This window comes from Lissotriton vulgaris, chromosome 9 (genome assembly GCF_964263255.1).
Source record: "Lissotriton vulgaris chromosome 9, aLisVul1.2, whole genome shotgun sequence".
NCBI lineage: Eukaryota > Metazoa > Chordata > Amphibia > Caudata > Salamandridae > Lissotriton > Lissotriton vulgaris.
Genome location: NC_141697.1, coordinates 71,672,056 through 71,698,106, shown reverse-complemented (window position 1 = coordinate 71,698,106; position 26,051 = coordinate 71,672,056). Strand labels below are relative to the sequence as shown.

Genomic DNA, 26,051 nt, shown 5'->3' with positions numbered 1-26,051 from the left:
TGTCCTTTTTAATTTTTTCGAGGGTTGTGTCTACCACGGGACCAAAAAGGAAGTCTGGGTTAACTGGCTGGTTGAGCAAAGTTGTTTGAATCTCTGGTTTAAACCCGGAGATGCGGAGCCATGCGTGACGTCTCAGCATTACACTAGTGTTAATGGCCCTAGCTGCCGTGGCTGCCGCATCCAGTGCACATTTGATGGATGCATTAGAAATTAACTTCCCCTCCTGTATGATCATTTCTGCTTCCTCTTTGTAAACATCAGGCAGGTGTTGCAACAACTGTTCTAGCGTGTCGTAGTGAGACCCATTGTATCTAGCCAACAGGGCCTGTGTATTTGAAATCCTCCAAATATTAGCAGCCTGTGCTGCCACTCGCTTTCCTGACGCCTCCAAGATCTTTGATTCTTTGTCCGGAGAAGGAGCGTCACCACTAGTTTGCGAGTTTACCCGTTTGCAAGCATTGGCCACTACAAGGGAGTCCAATGGGAGCTGGCCTTTGATGAGCAGGCCTATATTTTTTTTCAATCCTAGGGTTGATAACCCTTGCTTTTGTGGGCTCTTTGAAAATGTCCGCAGCATGCTTGAGGACTCCTTTTAGCATTGGCAATGTCTTTGTAGATCTTTCAGAGGTGGAGAAAGTATCAAATAAGAAATTTTCTTCCACAGGTTCTGCGTGCATTTCCACGTCATGGTTGAGGGCTACCCTTTCTATCAAAGCGTTAAACGCCGCCGTGTCTTCAGTAGGCAAGGTTTTGACATTGTAGGACTGAGTGTCTGGTGCAGCTTGTGGATCATCAGGGTCTACAGCATCAGTCCATTGCTGAGGTTCTTCCTGATCAGTGTCAGCCTGATAAGTGAAGACCGCTTGACCGTATTCATCACCCATGTCCTCCTCGCTTTGTGCTGGAGAATATGCCATTTGTTGTGAATAGCTCTCAACGTGTTCAAAGAGAACTGGTGAGGTGGTCAAGTCTTTTTTCCGTTTAAGAGGGATTTTATACGCCTCTAAGGGATGTTCAGGTGCGATCTTCCTTTTATGGATGGTAAGCCTGCCCGATTCAGAGTTGATGAAGAGTTTCGACTGGTTGTCGTACGAGGGTTCTTGGAACACAACCCCCTCAGGGGTGGACTTCGAAGGCGCGGACACTGTCTTTGATGGGTCGGTGCCTTTGTGGTGCTCGAGATGCTTGGCTCGAGCAGTTGGTGGTAGACCGTATTTAATCGGAGGGAGGCCTGTGGACGGGCGACCTTCTTAGAGCTTGCCGTAGTGTTCTATCCGAGCTGCTTCGGCGACTCACTAGTATGCTTGCTTCCTTGCGTCGACTCGAGCTCACGGTGCGTAGCATGCACGGCCTTGGGCGTCGATGCAACCTGCTGCTTCGAGTCGGCTTTGGACTTCGACTCGAGAGGTTTGCCCAGTAGCGGCATGAGCGCTGAAATCTTCGGCTCGACAGCCTTTTTGGTCTGGAGGCCTTTGGTCTTGTCGGCCATCTTGGGCGTCGATGTCTACGTCGACTGCGTCGAGGCGACGTGCTTGACTGAAGAGCCTGGCTTCGACAATCCAGTCTTCGAGGCGACGCCCCCTTTCGACGCCGAAGGGTCGGCGACAGTCTTTGACTTGACTTGCGTCAACCCGACGACCACTTTTAGTAGTTTCGGTTTTGGCTCTGTAGGCTTCGGTTACGATTTTGAAAGATCGACCGATGGCTCTTTTGAAGTATTCTTAGCCTGGCCTGGACGAGGGGCTATAGAATGTGGAGCAAGATCTTGGCTAAGGCCTTTCGGCGATGCCTCGACCTGAGCCGTAGGGAGCGTATTGTCAGTAGTAGGCCCCGCTACTGCGGTTGGGCCCGGCTCAGAACTGGAGTCGTCATCGACGGCCCCGATGGCCTCATCGTCGTCCCCTACCTAGACAACGTCTTCTTCATGGACGTATTCCTCATCCTGCTCGTCCACGTCGAAGTTGGAGTCATGCTCCAACGCTGGGTCCGACTGCTCGTCAGGATCTTCTTCGTCGGCGCCTTCTTCGTCACCGGCCTCGAAGATGTCGACCGGCTCGGGCGCCGACTTCTGCGCTGACTGTCTTGCTGCGCGTCGAACTCGAAGCGTCTTCTTGGAGCGGAACTTCGAGCAGGCCATACAGCTGGCCTCGTTGTGCTCCGGGGATAAACATTTATTGCACACTGGGTGCACATCAATGTGAGGGTATTTCGAATTGCAGACGGGGCATCGTTTGAACGGGCTCGGATCCATCGTCGTCTTAGTTTGGGCCTATGGTGTCGAAAGCGAAAAACGCCTTCGACGTCCGGTTCGAGGGACTGGACAAGAAACAGGCAACGAACGAGACAATACCAACGCCCCGAAGGCCTTTTGGCCTTAGTGAAGAGTTTTAACAAAGTTTCCGAACTGGAGTCGAGAAAGTACATCCGAACCCAATGGCGGAAAAAAACAATCTGGGGATGGAGAGGATGCCCATGCGCACTGTAGTCCAGGGGAGGAGCCACCTATCTCGTGATACTTCGAAGACTCTTCCAGGACAACAATGTGCAATCATCCGGACCCAACACTAGGCGGTGATCTATGCACAGATATGAATTCAGCAGCCCACATGCCTCGAACAGTGCATTACATGCTCTCTATGCAAAGGCTGCCGAATGTAAATAATGTGTGGATCACCACTCCAACTCTTTGAACTACAATGTGGAGTAGCTCAAAACATAGGCACCTAACAGCATAAGACAGGGAAACGTCAGCTGAGCTGTAAGAAGTGCATGCTTATTTCCAACTTGTCAGCTGATTACAAGGACAGAATGAGACTTTGCCCAGCTGCATCAATGGTACCCAACAAAGCTCACAGTACAAAAAATATATCGGAAACTTGTGATTTCTCCCTTAAAATTTCAGAAAAAATTGTCTTTTATCTGGGGAAAAGAAAAGGGCCATTTTCGAAGATTCTGCAGGTTCCTTCTTACCCAAAACAGTGGAGGCACCGCACCACAAATAGGCGGGTCTTCCACAGTTGGATATCCTCCTTCAAGTACTGTGTCCACAACAATCGCACTTGGAGGTCCAATGGAAGGACATTTCAAAATGATCTGGAAGAAGCAGGTTTTTTTCCTCACTATCATCATCCTCATCCCAAGAGAATAAGGTTAAGGTAAGCTCAAGGCATCCGCATCATTTATGAAAAGGTCTCTCATCCTATGGCTGGACTTTGGATTGGAGGTATTTTGTACAGCGGGCATCTTCTCTTAGAAAATTTGTAATTTGTTTTGGAGCGAGCATTCGCAAGGAAGCCTGCGGTTTAGTGCCAAGCCCTCATGGCATTGACATATCTCCTATCACAAACAAAGCCACTTTCATCACTTTTGGAAGAGTTGGAGCCAGCACGCATGGCATTGGGCTTGACAATCCCTAGATTAAAGCCATCAGTGAGATGAAGGGGCAGATGGTGCCAGAAGAACAGAATTGGCTCCAACAGGGTGCAAAAATGTTTCTCTGCTAGGGCATACTAAACATAACAAAGATGATCTCTCGAATCGCCTTGATTTATTTATTTTTATTTAGGAGGTTTATATGGCGCTGGCAAGACATGAGCGCATTACATCTGTGCATGTTCATTACAAATAGTGAGTATGATTACATCTCAGCAATAAGAGTCCAAGTTTGCACACATGGGAGGTAAAATAAAAGGGGAGGGATGTAGAGCGAACTGAAGGTTGACGGCCAATTGATCTTTTGTTACTTGAGATGTCGATTGAGCAGGAGATCTTTTAGCTGTCTCTTGAAGCTCAAGAAGGAAGAGAAACTCTAACCAGGAGGATTTGAGGAATCAACATTTTCTCATGACTGGCTCGGAGACAGAATTCTGAACATTCCTCTCCCCTGTTACCTGATCCAAAGCAAGGAAGGAGAAAAAACATTTTTCACATTCTTAATGGTGTTTTTGATGTGCGAGGGTAGTTTAAAGGCAATACTAAGAACGAAGCAAAATTTCAACAGCAATGTCTGTACATGGTCTTAAAATATTTTAATTCCTTCTCTTGACTGACACTAGGAAGCATAAGGGCACAGATATCACCGGTGCTAGCAGCATTCTGAACCCTCCAAATGTGTATCTGTCAAACATTCGTCTCTAATAAAATGCACAAGCTTTAAACTTTGACTGCTCTGGTAAAGAGACCATAGAAATTTTCAGACCACAACAGAAAACATCAAAAAGAGGAAACATTTACAAAAACACAATGGTGAGCACATCCCAATGTCGACATTGGCGAAACGGAACTGACTTAATCTGCTGGAATTGATTTGTCACTTTTGTCGAGGATATCTTGCAGAAACGCAGCTGATGCCAAAGAAGTACCACCTGGTGGTTGGAAACCGCAATTGCTGAAAAACCTCACAGACCCTGGCTGATGCCTGGGATAGATTCATGATGACTAATCAAAACACTGGAAAACAAGAAGGCATCAATTTAACTGATTGAGGAAGTTTTATTTTTAGATTGATTATATTGCAGTACTGTAATTTTTGGGAACATAAATACATTTAAATTGTTCAGGTAGTTCAGAACTAGGCTATAGACCTATTTGGCCTACATAAAAGAGACCATATCTCTGCTATTAGGACCCAGTTAAGTTGATTCTCTGTAAAGTTGCTCATAATAATGATTCATGATTATAGAACAAACTTCTGCCTAGCTTCCGACAGATGATGGATTTTTACTGTTAATCAGGAATTTTGTAATACTATTTTAGTTCTCTTTCTCTGATGCTGTACTTGATATAATTAAAATATTTGTGAGGCAGTATTCTTTTTTTATTTATTTTATTAATAGATTGTTTGTATTGTTGTTTGTAATTTGGCCCCTTGACATTGGACGTTCTCTGGCACAACCAAATCCAGAGAATATGTCCATTTTCTGAAGGCTAAGCAGGGACATACCTCAGTGACATGCAATAGGGAGAAAACAAACAATTGATATCTCACCTTCTCCCTCTGATTTTTTGCACTTCTCCGGTTCAGACAATCAGTTATAGAATAGTTATACACCAATATAAATCAAAATAAGAGATTCTTACCGGATTGTTTGGATCTAGAGCTGAAAAGGAATTTCGCGAACTGCAACCAACTGGCGGCGTGGCTTCCCTTATGAATTCAGACATCTCCAGCCCTCCTCCTGGGTCACTGAGGAAGACACAAGAGCACGAGAAGTAGAATACATGTCACATGACCCATTCATCCATTTGTCTCTACAAAGCTGCCTTTTGTATTTTAACAACGTTTATTGGGGTTTATATTCAAATGATACATACACACATTTGGTAGTGTTTGTTATGAAATCTCAGAGGAACAAGGAAAAGACCTTTTCAGTAACAGCAGAATCGAATCATCCTATAACAGCTGTAAGCTCGGGCAGCCGAATTGCGTCTCCATTCATCGACCACTTCATGCACACTTCACTTATTAACGCTTTGTCCTTTGAAACTTATCTACTTCTCCCACCTCCTCATTTGGCCAGAACTCCACAGTTCATTCGTAGGAATCCACCTGGATGAGGGATGATTCGCCAGCGGTCCTCCAGCTGAAGACAATGCGTTACTAACCAGTGCCAAAGTCATGCAGTTTTCTGATACATGATTGCACAGCCCCCTTTACGCTTGGTATCAGTCACTGAGAGCACACCTAGATTGTTAGTGGATGCAGATAATTATCCCCAGGTATACTGTAGGTATAGTCATTGTAGCTATCATTTTACTTCAGACTGCCTTCAGTTTGAACGTATGTTGCGCTTTTATTTAAATATTTAAATATTATCTAATCCAACAGATACATGAGCCCAAAGGCATGGAAACACAAAAGTAACACTAAAAATATATTCAACAAAGCCACATAACCTATAAAGTAAGTCCTACCCTAACATAAAAACAAAGCAGTGAAAAATAAACAAAGTCCACTGCTATTTATATACAACTACACCATTTAAAGAGGAGAAATCAAACGGAGTGCAGGCCGGTCAGCTAATTTGGCTATCACAGCATCCTCAGAAAATGGCAGGAAGGCTAAGTGAGCTAACACTTACTACTGATATATGCAATAATTATCAGTTCAAAAGTTTAAATCCCAGGAAAGCAAACTCAGATTTCCATCCACCACAGGTTAGTTAACTGAGTGCCATTCTAACAATACTGAGCAAACCAAATTTACAGGAAATGGGACGTTGCAGGTGTGGCATTTTAGTGTAACGTTAATTCACACTCACACTAGTTTCACGAAGTAAAAACAAATTTCCTATAGATGTGAACACCCAGAAGTCCACAATGGCAGTCTCCTGCAGGAGACTAATAGAGGTAGACTGAGGAATGAAGGACACACAGCCAGTAGCAGAGATCATGTACTTATCTCTACCCATTCTAGAAGTGGACAAATGAACCAATGTCGAATGCCCTAGAGAACAGGGTTAAGCAGCCTGAGGTTAAGCAAGACTGCTTCACAAGTTCAATGACAAAGGTATGCTGTAGGAAATATCAAATAAACACCAGTCAACACATTAATTGGAGACACTTTTCAAGATGGCTCTTTGAGAACACAGTCAAGGGTACTTTCCTTCTAGATACTCACAAAGTCGGCCTTACTGAGGAGTCTTCAGGAGTAAGCAAAGTAGACATCGCTAGAAGGAACGATTGCTTTTCAATACATGAAGACAAGCCAGCATTATTTGGCTCCTAAACATATGATGGAAGCAAGCAATGTCCCCGAGTAGACGTTTTAACCATAACAGGCGGAACTGTTGCTGCCACCGGACTCAAAACACTGTTCATCACAACTTCATAAGACATAACAGGTTTGGATTCAATGCAGTCAGGCAAAGTCTACACTCACTACTACGTCTATGGGTCATTGATGTACAAATTCAAATAACTTTATTCGATCAGTTTCAGAAACTTAGATCATAAAAGTACATACATTAAAATGTTTCCAAACAATAAAATCTGGCAAAGCGTAAGTATACAAGATATATGTTACAGTCGCCTGGTTGGTGGCAGTTCGCTTTTGACAATTCCCCATTAAGAATTTTTAAAATAATTTGTGCCATCAACCAGTAAAGTGAACGAAGTGCAAATTTGAATACTTCAATTATCTGCAAAGGCCCCATGATATAAATAACTGGGAGTGAAATTACACTTAAATTAGTCTAAGAATCAGTAAAACTAGTTTAAATATGGGTAATCGTAACTTTTGTTAGCAAGAAAAACCAGGTAAGACGCTCTTTCGTCAATTTTCTGTTACATAAGGTTTAGATAAATAATACCACACACCAATAGGGTAGGTAAGCCTAGTGCCAATTCATAAATCCCAGTTACCTACAAGAGGTACAAAATATGAATAACTGACATTTTAATTATATATGTAACGACTAGCAATAAGAAACGATAAAAGACAAATTTGGATAAAAGTTTTTAAACAGGAGATTCATCGAAAAAAAACCTGCCTGATGTTTTTTTTTTTCAGTTAAGTGAATTGTTGAGCACTAGATAAAAGCAATTAGGTAAAAATTCTGCAGAACTCATTGATACAAACTGTCTCCACGTACAAGCCGAGAGAAATGAAGCTACAGCTAAGCAAACAAAGGGGTCATTGAGCTTTTTTTTATTTAAAAAACAGAGTAGGACGGCACTGTACAAAGTTATATCGTTTTAAAAGGGGTACAATACATATACCTCATTCTTTATCAAAGTGACAAAAAAAGAAAACATTAAGATCAGATTGTTCAAAAGAGTTGTCACATGGGCAGAGCTCAGCTTCAGCGTAATTAAATTAATACGGAACCTCAGGAGAATAAATCGATGCTGTAGACATGCTGTGTGACAATTTCCAAGTATGAGCACTCCCACTCAGTTGGGGTTGGGTCAGCTGGTCCAGCATTACAAAGGATTTTACATAGTACTTTTCTTTCATAATCTGCCCTCGTTAGAAATATAGCTCTGAGACTCTTTTTTAGATATCTAGCACAGTAACTCGAGCTTTAAATAGTTCAGGTACGCTTCACCGAGACATATTAGTTTTAACGTACTGCTACTATGCGATTTTGTGTACGTTGTCTAATGACAGACAGTTTTTTTTATAATAGTCTGGGTTAGGTCTACAGAGTTTTTTTTTCATGTTGAGTGCCAAAAACATGATAGGGGCAAGTTTAACAAGGTCAGTTACATACGGTAGGCCTAATTCTAGATAGCAAACGTGGTTTGAAAATGAGCCTGGGAGAGAGACTATCGTCTTAAAAAAATGATCTTCTAACTTTTGGAAAGAATCCATCGATGCTGTTCCCCAAAGCCCTGCCCCATATGTTGTGACCAAGATTGTTTTGGCACTTTAAGGTGTCAATGGCTTTTAGCACAGTTTTTTAGTAAAACACGAGACTGCAACCATTATACGCTCCATTATTAGTGCCCTACTGTCCACCATGTGTGGTCAGGATTGTTTTTTAATCAAATAAAACCCCTAAATAGGAGACGGTCTCCACTACTTCCAATGAGGAAAGAAGGAGTTCTTTTAGAGTTTGCAAGAACTGTCACTAGAACAAAAGATTTGGACTAATGAACTCTAAGGCCCAGAGATGACCGAAAACTTCCATAGGCCTCTATTAAGCGTTGCAAAGCTACGCCCGTCCTGGCTATTAGGACAACGTTGTCTGCAAACCCCATGGAAGACTAGACATTCCTCCTGTAAACCTTCTTCAATCCTCACTCCCAACCTCCAGGAAACGGTCTGGAGTGTTGTCTACTACTGTACTCAACAACTGCATTTCAGGTGTAGCTACAGAGTCTCAAAAATGTAGAAAAAGGATCTGTTAGACTCATCACTTGTACACCAGTGATGAACTTATGTCGAGTTTGCGCCACCACCCCCGACTAAAACAGGACAATATCCACATTTAACCATCTTACAAGAAACAAAACCAGATAATAGAGTTAGGTAAAAGAGACGTGCTTAAATTAGGGCAACCGTATTACAGCATGTGTGCTTGGGAATTATTCTCTGTACTAAGCTTGAAGCACACTCATTCCCAACACTGACTTGAAACATTTACACCAGGATCAGCTATTTCCAAAGGGTCTCTAAGCAGACTGAATGAACAGTCTACTCTTGCCTGCATAAGTAGCAAAGAAAAGTTTGATGATGACAGAAAAAAGATTGCTTTGACCCAGGATTTCCAGTGTCAGTCTAGCCAACTGCACAAGGTATATTTGTCATTCACCCTCGAAACACAGAGAAATGATTTTCTTCTTAAGGATATACAGTTGCTTAGTAGGTTTTGTGGCAGGCTGATTAACAACATCAATTAATTACTAGTACAGAGTGAAGACTTTGGCCGTACTGTAGCCTTAAATGAACAAAATATTCAGATTACAAAGGAACTCCCACACAAAGAAAAACAAGCATTTACCATGCAATGGTTTCGCCTTTGGAAAAGTTAGAGTTATTGGCATTGTATATGCCAAAATTTGTATTTATGTTTTTGTTTCGAAAACAGATAAGTAAATGGCATTGTCATTTACATTGCCATTACCTTTTTTTTGCAGTCACTTGGCACTCTCTAGCACTCCCTAGCACTCTTCATGCACTCTGCATTTCTTATGCACTCTGCATTTCATATGCACTCCCTATGCAGCACTCTGTATGCACTCTGTACTCTCTATGCACCCTGCACGCTCCACTTCCTATGCACTCCCTATGCACTCTGCACTTTTTATGCAGCACTCTGTATGCACTGTGCACTTTGTATGCACTCTGCACTTCCTATGCACTCTGCACTCCCTATGCACTCTGCACTTATCATGCACTCCCTATGCACTCCCTATGCAGCACTTTGCATAGAGAGTGCAGAGTGCATAGGGAGTGCATAGAGAGTGCAGAGTGCCTAAAGAGTGCAGAGTGCACTTCCTATGCACTCTGCACTCCCTATGCACTCTGCACTGTCTATGCCCTCTGCACTGTCTATGCCCTCTGCACTCCCTATGCACTCTGCACTCCCTATGCACTCTGCACTCCCTATGCACTCTGCACTCCCTATGCACTCTGCACTCCCTATGCACTCTGCACTCCCTATGCACTCTGTATGCATTCTGCATTACCTATGCACTGTGCACTCTGCACTTCTTATGCACTCTGCACTCCCTATGCACTTTGCACTCTCTATACACTCTGCACTCCCTATGTACTCTCTCTGCACTTTGCACTGTCTATGCACTCCCTATGCACTCTGCATTACCTATGCACTCTCTATGCACTTACCTGAACTATAAGGGCATGTCCCACCTAGACATTAACCAAAGCAACCCCAGACCAGTTTCGGCCTAGTCACCAAGGTGCAGTTCGGCTCCAGTGACACTGTGTGCACTGGACCCACGTTTGGGCATACCAGTCATACTCAGGGTGTCTCACTAAGAATCCATGAAGGAAGGACAGGAGCAGGTGTTTCAGGACAGGAAAAGGTGTTTCAGGACAGAAGCGGTGGAAACTTGTGTTCCATGAAGGATATTTCTAGACAACTGGTGTTGTCGAAAACAGTCAAATTTCAGTTTAGTGGACTGACAACGTGGCACATGCTTGCAACAAATCTGTGTTGACAGTGATTGGCACCTCGCCCGCTGCAATGAGGGCAGGCCACCTGAAGGCAAGACCCATGACATTCCCACAGGCTAGGAGCAGACACTTAGGTGGTCTCTAGGACCCAAACCATAACCAAGAATGTGCTAGTAGCTGGGCCCAAACCATAACCAAGAATGTGCTAGTAGCTGGTCTTACTTGCAGCTAGACGGGGCACACAAAATTTTAAAAAAATCATGTAATGAACAGTTCCATCTTCGTCACTCTCAAAAGAATTTACTTTTTTTCTAAATTCAAAACAAGAGTAGGCAAAATCAGCATCCTAACTTTCGGGTTTGACTACATGCCACAAACCCATTAACCAAGCAAGCTGCATTTAGAGAATGCAGTCTTGGCTGAGATCCAGAAACCAAACTGCAAACATTTCTTTACTTTCAAGGTCCAAACAGCACAACAAATAAAGAAAACACCTGGTCGCAACTAGGTGTAGTCACAAAACACAAGCACAGCGCTTTGGGTGTGGAAATGGCTATTGAGTGCTCCAGAAAATGAACTAGTAAGATTGGTTTAGCGAAAATAAATTACACTTCTCCCACTTTTGCAAAGCCAATGAGTGCATGGATATACTCTCGAAGGAAGACTGGGGGAGGATGAGAAACAGATGAACAGCATTGAACGATAAACAGGTGAGAGATGGGTCAAAGGTCAGCTACATCTTGATCAATGGAAAACAACCTTCCGAACAGCGAACCAGCCTGGCACAATGTAAAAGAGCAGGTCACGAGGCGCCCAGCTCACCTCACCAAACACAGGGGTCTTAGAGCACACACTCGCGCGTTTATCTACGCCTGATGGGTCAAGTAAGGGCACACCCCATGATGGGGACTCGTTGGGTGGATTGCGTTCTGCTGACGTCACTCTCCGGGTTGCTGACCGCTCTCCAGCATTGCTGCCATCATTTTGCGTCACCTAGTCCCCGTCACCTAGTCCCTGTGGCCTGCAGTCCGCTTAAGATGCGGCTCCAAGGTCAATTCACCAAAATGCCTGGGGTAGTGGAAGTGCCTTTACATTCCACTTGACCTTCACTTACACATACATATTGATACATATACAAACACACACTCTGCCTACTCATTTACACTCTTACATAAACACACTTAAAACTGCCAGCACGCACACAACATACATATATCTAAAAGCACTTTTCCCCTTACCTCAGCTGCGAGGGAAAAGCATTCGCCAGCTATGTATACCCCATTTTTTATTAAACTAATAGCAAATCATGTAATATTGACTATTTGTATAACAAAAATGTTACAAAAACAGAGGCGAGTGAAGCCCTTACCGACGTCCAGTACGAAATGCTTCTGTTCCGGGCACTGCTGACGTTAGGGGTCGCAAAGGCAGTGCCAGGGGTGACAAGGGGCATGCCAGGGGTCGCAGCAGCAACCCTGGTGACCCCTAAATGACGTCCATGTCCGGCGCCAGAGAAACGATCTAGGAGCGAAAGGTGCACATTGAGAGGTGCAACCATGTAAGAATTTATGCCAAAGATACCGGGGTTTGCAGGACGCCATGAGAATGCTCATTATATGTGGAAGTGCATCTTAAACAGAAAAAACAGTAGAGAAAAATATCTGAGACCATATTCTGTAGTCAATTTCCAGCATTATCAGGTGACTGCGTAAGTATACCCTGCACCGAAAAATAAGTCGCCGTGCACTCCTTTACTGGAAAACCCTCCGTGGAAACCCTTTAAAGATTAAAGGCCCGCCATACACATGTTCATGCAAACCGGAGATCACCAGCCTAAGTCCTTCTCAAAGTGGAAAACAGAATACTTCCAAAGTTTGCAATATCCCGGCATTTCAGCCTGGATTTATGTATACTATGCAATTCTCGGACAAAAGTAGTTTTCCAGCATTTACATTTGGGAGAAAACTACAGTTGAAAAGGCAGCTGACTCATGGCCAAATACGAGGGCCCTCTACAGGACGACCCTTCGCTATCGCACTCAGAATAAATAAAGGCACTGTACGAGCAAAAAAGTTTATGGGAGAATGAAGGTCCCAGAAAATCAGGGGAAAGTGGAATGGGATTGTGCTCAACTCAGGAGGACATTTTAAAGTGCTAAAAAGAGCGTTTGTTGTCACCTGCTGAGAACATTTACCTTCCCTGCAACATTATTTGTTCACCATGCTGTCCCCAGGAATGCAGCTATCCTACGGCTCTCCGGAGGGTGTAAAGCGGCCTTGTGAACAGTAAACATACAACAAGTCATTCCGGATAGGGTCACAAACACATGATGTAGTGCAAATTTGATGAGCGCCACCCGAGTTAGCAAAGCTGCGTTGACATGCATGTTTGTAAGCAGCCTGCACGGAGCCCGTCGGGTAATGCCAAATACTCCCTTCTTAAGACTAAAAAACTGTTGCAAATCCCATTTCAAATCAATATGGCTTACACTATTTTCAGGGCAAGTGTCTAAAAACGGCACCCCTTTATAAGATGTGTGTTCATGTGAATGAGCGATGTTCGAGAGGCACGCGCACAGGTTGGCAACTTTGAAATAGATGTACCCCATCCTTACTCTAGCTGCTGGGTCCAATAGAGGACCAACACCCATTAAGAATCCTTGCAAGTCGGATGAGCGATGATCTGTGGCACTCCTCCAGCTTCCAATGCCTTCTCCTGTATGGGCCTTGCAGCTCAGGGTCTTGTTCATCTTTGTATCGAAACATTCTCCCTTTTAGGCGCCAGCATCAGGAAACAAGCGGGAGGGGGCGGGAAAGGGGGAGGAGAGACGCAGAAGACGGCCGGAGCAGGAAGGCGGGTGCCGGCAATGCCGGAACAGATTCGGGGGCGTTCCCGGCTTTTGGCTGACGTCGCGTGACGTAGCCAAAAGCCAAAAATTCTCGGGAAGGCCCCCGAATCTGGTCCGGCATTGACGGACAGGCCCGTCTTCCAATGGCTAGCCTCCATTTATGGAGCTAGCCAATGAAAGACGGAGGCCGTTCCTGTCTCCCGTATAGATCTCAAGAGGTTTTCGCCTGCACGAAAAAGATGCGCAGAGCGCATCTTTTCGCCAGGCAAAACCTAAAAAACTAAAGACTACCAAAGCACCTGCACAATTCCATGGGACATTTTATTACCCACTGTGTTATTCTGTAATTATAAAGCAAGCTATTGCCATAGTATCTTGATTCAGAGATGCTATCAGATGGTTTACTTGCCCTAGATCATATGGAGGAGAAAAGCATAATTTTGAGTTGCCACCAATCTTGTGCATCCAGCTGTAAATTCTACTGGTCAGAAGGGTTTCCCCTCAAGGTAAGGTGTCCTTAACAGTGAGCTAAACAAGAGTAAAGATGCCGCTGAATATCCGTGCTAGGTGATAGAGTTCTCAGGAAGCACAAGGTTTTCTACTTTTTCAGGTTCTGGTCCAACCGACTAATGCTTCAAGTACAGGTAGAGGCCATTAACAAATTTAGGAAATCAAAAAAGGGAGACCAAGATCATGAATGGTTAAAAAACCAGAGAACGAATGCACATGCGAAACGTTGGAGGTGCTGGTTAGAGGACTGGCAATGACTCACTGAGTTCAATGAAGAAGGCATCAGATTATTCTTTTCATGATAAGTATATGCAACACTGAGATTTCAATGGATATAGCGAGATCATGGGACAGGAAAAGGAGTCCAGAACCGTATTAACAAGATGAAGTTTTGCTTTTCATTCATGATGGCATTCACCTATACCTGCAAACATAATTCGATCCATTATTCTTTAGATTGCCGCCATGGATAATAGTATGTATTTTGTGAGAAAAAGGCAACTCCTATGCATCAATCTCTGGAGTATAACCTTGCGAGATTTGGTAAAATATCCAATTGACTTTGACCATAGTTATCCTGCTATTAATTCAGATACAATGGGGAAATTACAGAATAAAATGGACGGGGAAGAGGTGTTATTACAGAATACAAATGGACCAGAGTTTTGGAAAGATGAGGCGATACAGTGTCTGCTCAAGAGGGAGTGCAGGTACTTTCTGAATTTTGTTCTCATTTCACATTTGATGCACCTGGGCAACAAAGGGGCAGTTGGTAACAAGCTGTCAGACTATAGTGGTTAACTTGAATTCTCCTGAGATAGGTAAGGAGATATTTATCCAAAGCATGAAGGAATGAATATTATCATAAAATATAATCTGAATACAATCACTGTGCAACAAGTTAGCTGTAGGCTATGACATCCCCCTGGAACCACAAAGTTGCACCTATAGTGGAGCAACATGCTCCTATATGTGTTCCACTTTCAGGAATTTACAAACTAACAAAGTGTCATGATTAACAACCAACTATTCTATATGTTAAAGTACTATGGCTTATTTTTCCCGGTTGATGGTGAGGAAGAAGACAAATTGTGTCAGAAAGGGGAACCTTTCCTCCCTGGACTGGCCTATGGGAAGCCTCTGTCCATGTAGTAAGGCATGTGGATTGTTAATCACGAATGTACAGAGTGGCACCAGTACCATGAGTCACATTCTTGTGACTAACAGTCACAGAGAAGAATTGATTTAACCCCTTCACTGCGGTGGCTATTCCGCCGCAGTGCTAAAAGGGCGGGGCGGCCGCGCGGCAGCCGCATGCTGGTGACGGAACCGCTCCGTCACCAGCGTCGGTGGCGCTGTGCTTATGACGGAGCGGTTCCGTCATGGCCCGCCCCGCTCAATGGAACACTCGGCGCAGGCGCGGAATTCGCGCCAGGCAGGCGCTCCGAGCGGGCCATGACGGAACCGCTCCGTCATCAGCACAGCGCCACCGCAGCTGATGACGGAGCGGTTCCGTCATCAGCAGACAAGGGGTTAAAAACAGAAGACAAGGCACAGTTCACATATCTGCTACACCCAATGTATGTAAGACATTAGAAACATTTAGCAGAACTTGCAAAACTGACTAGGACAGAACAAGCATATACAATGCAATAGGTCTCGCATTTACGCGAGTTTGAGCTAGTGGCATTGCAAATGACAATGCCTTTTATTTTTGTTTTCGTTTTTTAAACAAATAAAGGCATTGTCATTTACAATGCCAATAGCTTAAACCTGCGTAAATGCGAGACCTATTGCATTGCAAACGCTTGTTTTAAATTTTGTAAAACTTGAAATTTGCCTGAAAAAATACGCTTTAATGTACTAACACACAAAAAATCATAGGTATATATTTACCACAAAAGGAACTACAAGAAAAAATAAAAATGAATTACCATGGAGCAATTGACCACAACACTACAAAACTGATGTCACCGCTGTTTGAGCCAGCAATTGAAGAATATACTAAGGAGTGTGGTACCAGGAAACTCAAGTTCTAATACTGGATTAATTCTAATTCTAATTCTAATTCTGCAAAGAAAGAAACCTCCAAATGGTGGGAAGGAGCATCTCTTAAAAAATACTTGGAACACAATCTTATCCCTCGTGGACTACAAATTTTGATCTTTCCTCCAATAGAGACCACGGCTCCTGAAAAATTACAACTTTGGTAAGAAAACCTACGAATGGCCTCCAATAACATGCTTAGGCAACTAATAGATATAGCACAAGAAGAATATGAAACCAATAAAACTGAGGTGGACACTTTATCAAAATGAATCGAAGAAGCAAATTGGGGTGATATTACTGTGAAAAACTATGACATCCTAAAGAAGACACTGGATGAATACGAAGAAGATATAATCCAGAGGAAAAATCGTAAATTCAGACGAGACTTGAATGATTACCAACAGGGAAGGGTCTATTCCTTTGCGCAAAAATATGATAACATCAACACCTCAACAACAAATAGCAATGCCAGTACCATCAATCATACGCCCACTTCATCAGAAGCAAGCTCAGTAGAGGAACTACCCACAACTAGTAACACTCGCCCACAAGTAAATTTTCGGGAGGAAGTGCAACGACACCGCATAGGAAATGTTCAAGACAATCATACCAGACCACCAAACCTACTGACACCGAAACCAAGTACAACAGGTGTTCAAACCTGAGCGAAAAGAAAGGAACACACTACAAAATCCTAACTAACAATCTGGTAATTAATTTGTCTGCTACATCACTGTCTGATACACATAATCAAATTCTCAACAAGAGATTGTCCTTCTGTCCAACTGCTCATTGGGACCTTGTCCAAACAAAAATTAACCTCTTCAAATTCACAAGAAAATTGAAATTACACTCTTTCTTCACCGAGAATCCAAGACGTTGGAATACCCCCACAATAGCCAACTATCCACCGACATAGCACCAGATAATCTAGAGTCTTTAACAACAATTGCAGAAGAGCTGGGAATGGATATTTTCCATTCAAAGCCCAACCCACTCAAGAAAAAATCCAGATTCACACCATTGTTACCATCTGGTAACTCAATTGACATGTTTTTTTAAGAATGTAACTCAGGATCTTGACAAGGAATTTCACAAATATCAGTCCAAACAGAAATATGTACCCAAAAATATCTCTGCAAAAGAAAAACAAGCCTTGATAGAGCTGAAACAAAATGAAAATCTAATAATCAAGGAGGTGGATAAAGGAGGAAACTTTGTTGTCCTCAATACAACAGATTGCCTTTTGGAAGCTCAACGACAACTGGAAGATAACAAATGTTATCAAAAATTGGATCTCAACCCAACGCAATCTATTCAAGAAAAACTACTCACCTTGCTGAATACATGGCATGAAAAATGACTGCTAAGCACAGAAGAAAAAAATCTTCTGTATATAAACAACCCAACCATTCCAACCATGTACCTATTACCCAAGGTGCACAAGCCAGGAAGAATACCCAAAGGAAGACCTATTATTGCAGGCATAGACTCCATTTATCTCAAACGTGGGAGCCTTCATTGATGCAGAATTACAACCTTTGATGAAGGCTCTCCCATTCTTCATCAAGGATACTAAAGGCGTTCTACAAAAACTGGAGAACATAGTATGGCAAGAAGATTATATACTCATATCAATTGATATCACCAGTCTGTATAAGTCAATCAAACATCCAGACGGCATATCAGCGACAAGAAAATACCTGCAAACCAGATCAGTCCACCTAACGGCACGGAACAAAATGGTTTTTGATCTGCTTGGATTCTGCCTTTTTAACAACTATTTTCTGTTCAATGGTAACTTCTACCTACAACTCCAGGGCACTGCAATAGGGGCAAAATTTGCGCCCCCCTACGCTTGCCTCTTGATGGGAGCGGTGGAGCAACACTGGCTTTGGCAAGAGAGATCTGAAGATATCACCAACAACGTAATAATATGGGGGAGATATATAGATGATATTCTATTGATAGGGCAAGGAACAGAAAAAAATCTCAGAACCTTTATCAAATTTATGTCCCCAAATCAGTGGGGAATTGATATCACATACAACATTTCAAGAACAGAAATAGAAAATCTGGACCTATCTATTTATGTTACAGACCTGAAACTGCACACACAAATTCATAGAAAACCCACGTCTTCCAATTCTATTCTTCATGCCTCAAGTAGCCATCCTGCAAATACAATCAGGAATATCCCGGGAGGCGAATACAGACGGGCACGAATGAACTGTAGCTCAAATGAAGAATATCAAATTCATTCTGATAATATAACACAATGCCTAAGACAAAGAGGCTATAAGGAACAGACTCTGACCAAAGCTCAAACAAAATTCTTGGACATTGAAAGACAAACATTGCTGCACAATAACCAAACTAGAGAAAGCAAACAAGTAATCCGCTTCAATACCCAATATAACAATGGTCAGTACCATATTCGCAAAACACTAAATAAACATTGGCATCTCTTGAAGGATAATCCAACTATTACATCTGCAATTCATTAAAAAAACACAATTAGGCTTCTCTAGGAGCAAAAAACTTGAGAGACATTCTCTGCCCATCGTTTTTGGACATTAAGCAAAAATCAAAGTCCTTCCTGGAGCAACCTAGGGGCTTTTTTACTTGTCAAATTCTCAATGGGAGCTCAGAGGGAAAAAGGAAAGGGTCGCCCTCCACTCAAACTTAGTAATACAACAAAAGACCCAGTCCACGGGCATCAAAGCATATCAGTGACTAAATCAACGGCAGTCAATGTGTACTGCTACCGATTACTGTCCTCTACAATTTATAAGGGGACACTGCACTGTACTCCGCCCAAGTTATCATTTAAAAGAAAAGCCTGTTCTCCTTGACAGCAACACAGAACAGCAAGTACTATGACCTATATAGGTCAATGACAGGTGTCCACACAAGAGTGTTGGACTGAATTCTGCTTAGAATAAATGTGTGAGACCTTCGAGATGGCTGGTGTAGACTATTTTTTCTTCAGTTTATCTGCCTTCTGATCTTTTGGTATTTAACAAAGAGAGACTGGAGTATATACTGAGAAGGATGTCCTTATTGGTATAGGACATACATAGTTCTCTTCTTGTACAGATGCAGAATTAAGTGTCTACCTGGCATGAAGGGTTGCTGATCCCTCTATATATGGACATCTGCTTTTACAGCTATAGCCATGTCCTATATACACACATTACTGTATTCTGTAATTTGAATTCATGACTACAGGATTCAACCTCTAAATAATATGTACATAATAATGGAAAACATACTCTCCCCTCCTTAAAACTGTTCATTTTCTAAAACTCCAAAGGTCCAGAGTTTTGAGTATGTTTCCCTTGTCTTTATAAAATCTGGTGAAAACCGATATAGCTCTGGAATCCTTGGACCTTTTTCTTTCATTTGTTATGAACTATCTGTAAAGGAAATCGGATGTTGGAAGGAAGCGGCAGTTGCATTAATCGAGAAAAGGTTATCCCACATGCCACTTACCATGGTGCAGAGAAGCACTCCCCTAGCATCCCTTCTTGCAAATCTTCGGCTTTCCAGTTCCTGTTCTGTAGGTGGTACACTTAGTATTTATTACATATGACGTCAGGCTACATGCATACCATAATATATTAGCAGCTGTGATGTCTGACCAGTGTAAAAACAAATGAAAGCTTATACTATTCAGGTTTTTGTATAGCATACACTGTAAACTGGATTAGTGCCACAGTGCTCTCGAATTGGGAGGCAAGTTTGGTGGCGTAAAGTTCCGAATTAATGTTTCTCCACCTTTAAAAAGAGATATTCGTTTTATCAGGGGATTCTGTTTTGTCCAATCGTTGAATCGGAGCAGCACATCCTGAACATCAGCAACGATTTATCAGACTGTGCCTTGGTTTAACACTGCAACGTTGCAACATTTGCTCATTGTAAATGCTCTCACTTTGAAGTCAGTCGAAAGTAAAATAAACACCAGGCTCCCTCGAAGACACAGCTTAACATCAGACTGACTTCGGTCTTTGAATGCTCAGCAAATGTGACGCGATGAGAACAAGATTTAAAGGCCCGTTTATTACAGAAATCAAGTTTGTGGAAGAACACAGTAAACACGGCTTTGGCATTGCGAGGGACTAACTGAACCTGGACATTCTAAAGCAAGTAAAGCCAGCAAATGGAATAAAAATTATGCTCTGGACCTACTGGACAACCTCAGACAAGAATAGACTAGTCCAAAGGCATGCAACAAGTGATTCCCATATTTTAAGGCCTCACCTGAGACAGTCACTGTGAGTTTATTGTTTTTGAAAAAAGAAAAAAAAAAGGTAAAAAGGGTAAAAAGGGCTTATGAGGATTTTGTTTTCGCCTCATTATATTCGGCCCACACACTACGCTTGAGTTTTTACCCCTTTGCTGTAGTAATGTATCTACATTGCAATGGTGACTATGCAAAGAGATTGCTTCGTACTTGGAAACTGGGCAACTTTAAAAAGTCAGTGGCATTGTCAAGGCTCCTTAAGTGGGTGCCTTTTCTATTTTTACAAAACAGTTTGCAAGATCAGTCCCAGTCAAAGGAATGCATTTAACATCTGTGTATCAAAAAGCCAATGCAGTGCTCACAGTAGATGAACAGACCTTCAAAAGTCACATACGCCTCTTTAAGTAGAATGGTCTAGTTTTAGGGCTCATCTATGCGCCGTCTGTTGCGAGATGTATTATTTAGCCATGTTGCTCAGAAGCACGGCTGAAAGTAAAATTAAAAAATCTTGTATGACACGGTCAACCTGGCAGTGTCACAGCACTTTTTGTTTTTACTTTCAACTAAACTGCATAGCAGCCTCAATGCTGTACAACATAGCTTAAAAACACTGTTAAAGTCAAATAATAGAGCTTTGGTCAATCTTTTTTGGTCGCGTTGTCCAGCAGCGTGGTTCAAAGTAAAAATAAATAAATACATTTAAAAATGTATGACACAGTTAATAGCGCTTTTTTTTATTAGAACTTTCAGCCATGTTACACATCAGACGAGTTACTGCACAAAATGGCTAAGAGAAACATTGACAAAGCCAACAGAGCTCACACAGACGAGACCTAATGTCTTTGCCAATGCTTTTTTTTGTTACAGTGGTGCCAAGGTCCTACCTGACGCACCGCAACTTTTATTTTTTAAAGAAAGTTGGGGCCACAGGGACGGCTTATGTTTCCTGTGCCCCTGCTGGCTTCTTTGCCAGCACCGTCCTTGCAGGGCGGAGGGCGTTGCTCCTTGCTCCACGCCAGCAGCGTAAATAAAATTAATCAACGAAAATAAACCACATGTTTCTATAGTTTTCTTTTGTTTCCCAGCTGAGTATTGGGGCGGGGCCAGAGGGATGACGGGCACCGATGGGGAGTGGTTGGACTGCTATCAGTACGCATGACGGTTTGGCCAGTCATGCGCACTGAAGCGCTTTTCAACGAGACAGCAAAGCACAGGCTCAGTCTCTCCCTGGGAGCGCAAATCATCAGCACTCAGGCTAATGTGATGGAGCAGAAGACGGCGATGCGGCGGGCTGCAGAGAAGTTCTTTTTTTTCTCTCCCTTTTTTCGTTGTTTGTTGTCTCACCGCCCCACAGCTCCCCTCTCCTCCTACACCGGCCGCTACTGCCTCCTTGGTGTGCAAGAAGGAGCCGGCTTCTCTTCTTTGATCCCCCAGCAGGATCATCTTTTCTGCATGGTCCCCTGGGTGAGCAAACCTCTGTTTCCTGCCTGCCAAAGCGGGGATGGGGGGACATGCACACCAACCTCCCCATAATATTAACAATTAAATGTAGTTGACTTTTAGGCCCTGGCCGACACCAGGAGTTATTATTTTAAAAAATGTGCTGCCATTTTTTTATTTTACTACCCTGCAGAAGAACCCCAGGATCGCTGTAAAACAAAAATAAGTTTTTAAACTTTTAGATACTTAGAACTTCTAGGATCCCGCCCACCAACAATTGCTCCACTATGGGTAGAAGTGCCCCATCCCTGTAGAGATCAACCCACGTGTGTTTTCGGCAGCATGCCAGGGTACTAGTTCCTGCTGTGTTGTGCTCACTTGCGGCGCATGGCATGCCCAAGAGCGAGAGGCCTGGTGCATATGGTTTTGCGTTGTGGTGAGGAAAAGGGTACATTGGTAGCATCGGTATGCCACCCCCAGTAGGGTCGGCTGTAGCATCTGCAGCATTGAGCGTGGATGGAACGAGTGCAGCACTTTGGGCGCGTCCCATGCAGGGGAAGCGGACACTGTCTTCTAATTGGAGGCCGGCCAAACACCTAGTCACTGCAGCAGGGAAGCCAGGTAGTATTGTTCAAAATTGGGAGTGCCTATGTTAAAAGCAAAAGGACAATCATGAATATTACCTGCGCCATCTTGTCTGGTGGAAATTTGTATGTGCACATAAGCTGCAGTCATTTGTATCTACCGCAGCCATTCTGTACTCTGTTGGTCACCTTTGTTTCACCCTGCCCTTACTAGCATCCCTCTGACCGACTTGGTATGTGTGCGGGGGGCTATAAACTATTGCCACGACAAAACCTCAACACCCCTTGCTGCCACACACTTGTTTTTCCTCTCATCTCTGTTTACAGGGAACCCTTGGACACTCTTACACAAACAGGTTCAAAATAATACCAAACAGACTCTTGCAAACATGGTTTATTGCACTGCAAACAACAAGACTTGTTTTTGCCAACAATGGGACCGGTTTTTATCAACAGAACAGACTCTTAGATCTGGCTGGTCTCGCATGTTTTAGACCCCGAAGCATGGTCCAGCTACAAGATAAGATTGTCTGTTTTCACCTGGGTGGGTGGAGAATTAATGTTGGGCTTGTGTGACAACCGGCCAGGGGCGGGGACTCCAAGCTTGTGTAACCATGTTGATGAAACAATGTTGGGCTTGTGTGACAACCTGCCCGGGGCGGGGACTCCAAGCTTGTGTAACCATGTTGATGAAACAATGTTGGGCTTGTGTGACAACCTGCCCGGGGCGGGGACTCCAAGCTTGTGTAACCATGTTGATGAAACAAATGCATTGTGTCAAACCTGTATAAAAGGAAGAGCCAAAGGAGTTGCTGGCAGAACACCTCCCTCAGACATCCCGGTGTCTGCAGTTGACGTGGTCTCCTCATGAGAAATAAACCTTTTTCTTGTCTTCCAGTTTCCAGCGCTTGCCTCATTATTTTGGTAACGGACCCAAGGTTAATTAGAGGTGAACCCTGCGCCGGACAGCATTGGGGGTCTTAAAAGACTCGCAGCCTTTCACAAATTGGCGACCCAACGTTGGGGCCCATCAGTGACACGTGGGTCCGTTTGAGAGGTCCTAACGACGGAGTGAACGACTAAACGATTGGAGTGCACCTGCCTGAAAAAGACCCTTGTCTGGCTGCCGATCGACTGAACTTCACCGGTTCCGAACGGACCTCTCTCGAGTGACCTGCGGTACTGACTGGGACCTTACAGGAACACCGCATTGATCGTTGAAGTAGGAGGACAATCAGGCGCTGGAAGGGGAAGACTAAGAACTGTCCAATACGGTCCTGTTAAGGTCGTGAGTAAATGACTTAAATTGATTGATTGATTGATTGAAATACTAGTATTACTTTTTGAGTTGAGACATTCCCTGCTTGCAAACAACGTAAAATAGGAATATTCTCTCTTTGTAGAAAGCGAAGGACAGTTAGTGCAGACTTTTTGTCTAAATTTGTTAGAGATATTAATTTTGACCGCTAAATATGTCATGCCCGTTTTCTCTAGATTGTTTTGTAGCGGACCGTTTGTTAGAGGTCAGTCATCCAGCACCGCCGGAAGGCACCCCTAACAAGGACATGTACGTAAAGTATGGATTAGCCACCATAGCTTATAGCAAACGATGGCATAAATACAATAGAAAGGACCGGGTAAATCAGTGGCCACTGTAGGGATATTTCGATCCCGCTAAAATACAAACGTTAGAATTAGCTCTCCACATAAAGAAAGCTAGACCAGCCATGTTTGACAGTTTTGGTTCATGGCGAAAAGAGGCAGCTCAAAGAAAGAAAAGAGACGAAGCTAGACAAGATAAAGAAACACGAAAATCAGCTTACCAAGCCTGTAAAAAGTTAGAAGAAGAACTAAAAGAAAAGGAAATCGATAAAAAGGAACAGGAATCAAAAATATCAGGTGAATGCCCTGTTAAAACGCCCTCAACTCTTTACCCCAAGTTACCGGCAAAACAAAGGATAGATGATTTATTATTAGGACCCCCAATGACATACATGCCACCCCCTTATGCCCCTACTCATCCTGTAGTACAACACCTGGACCCCCAAAGTATAGCTGGAGATCGCACGATCGCCTCAGTCTCGATCGCCTCAGTCTCCACCACCTCTGCTCCCACTGAGTCACCCACACCAAATGCCTCAAAGGATGCAGTAGTAGAGGTAGGAACAAAAGAAATGGGAACGCCCAGGGTCCCGCGATTAAGTAAAAATGAGCGAGCAGGCATTGATAAAATAGTTAAATCCCTCATAGATTGGAAGGAGACAGAAGAGTATGTAACTGACATATGCAACTCCTATGCTGCAAACCACAAACAATACTTTATTGTACGTCTCTGTTACCACACTCTTACTGCATATGAAGAAAAGTACCAAGATATAGGGCCCGAGCGACTAGTGGCTCTCTATAGGAAGGTAGACACCGGAGATGAAGGCGACAACGATGTTGCAGAACTATTTTCATCCACACTAGAAGTATTGCGTCACCTCGTGGAACAAGGACAGATAGATAGGGACAGACAACTAAGATAGCAGGACCCCCGGTGGAAAAACCAGATAGCATGATGCCAATAAAAGAAGCTGCCCCTTATTGGGTACCTCCTAGAGGACAAGAGATTCATGGCGATATGAACCATCAAGACGCTAGCGGAAGGGTGGTCTACAATTGGGTGTACCAGCCATGGGACAGACAGGACATTTTGACGTTCGGTAAATCTTTACTGGATTTACGAAAGAACCCCACAGCCCCTTACACCGAGCTAGGTACCGCTCTGGGATCGACAATAATGACACTTGCCAACATAGACTTGTTCTTCCGGTTATGTTTGCCAGCATATGTGTGGAAACAGATTAGGAAAGTAGATCATACCGAACTGCTGGGTCATACCTGGGAACAACTTAACATATTAGATAAACAGCGGAACCCTGGTCAGAAACTGGTTAAAGCAATATTGGACCTCCATGACAAAATAGTGCAGAAAGTGAAAACGCTGATCCCAGAGAAAAAGATAGACTGGTCCATAGTAATCGCGTGCCGCCAGAAACCACAAGAGGATGTCGCAGAGTATTTCTCCAGATTTGAAACTGTGTTCTCCGATTACAGTGGAAAAGACATGTCCACCGCAATGGGACACCACTTATTTGTGCAGCACTACGTCAAAGGACTACTGCCAGATGTATCCCAGAAACTACAAGCCAGCGAAAGTAGTTGGGCAGCATCTAAACCTGCAGCCATTCTCCAAATGGCCCACTGCTACGAGCATCAGAGAAACGAAAATGACAGGGCTACAAAAAGGAAAGAGAAGGACTTGAAGGAAAGGGTAATGATAGCACAACTCCAGGGGGCGAATACAGGAAGGGAGTAATATAGGGGAGGAAACCAGCAGAATACCCCTAGAGTACAGCCACTTAGGAACAATCCATCGACATCACATGTAGGACGTCAAGAGATAGGACAGGATCAATGTGCATTCTGCAAAGAATATGGACACTGGAAATCCCAATGCCCGGCTTTGTTAGGAGCTGAGAGGGGCAGAGGGAAATAGCAATTGGACAGAGAGGAAGAGGACGTGGGAGAGGGTAAGCGAGTGAAGCAAGCGAGGAAAAGCCAGGAAGAGTGAAAACATTTGACCATCCTAGGCAGAATCAGTACCAACAGACAGATTACGACAACATGTACGACTTTGCATAGGACAGCCAAGGGCAAGGGAAAGATCCAGTTGAGCTCTATGTTGATCAGCAAGGCCCTTATGAATGTATGTGACCAGGTCACAAGCTGAACAATGGACTGACG

The 26,051-nt window shown here is 43.5% G+C and overlaps 1 protein-coding gene across 3 annotated transcripts in view; it reads right to left on the bottom strand.

Annotated features, from left to right (window-relative positions):
• PCNX1 (pecanex 1) overlaps positions 1 to 26,051 on the bottom strand; it is a 580,339-nt gene that overhangs the window by 473,819 nt on the left and 80,469 nt on the right. For all 3 annotated transcript variants that reach the window (XM_086937052.1, XM_086937051.1, XM_086937053.1), the window contains exon 3: positions 5,080 to 5,185. In XM_086937052.1, coding sequence (XP_086793178.1) covers positions 5,080 to 5,185 — 106 coding nt within the window. The remainder of the gene's footprint in view (positions 1 to 5,079; positions 5,186 to 26,051) is intronic.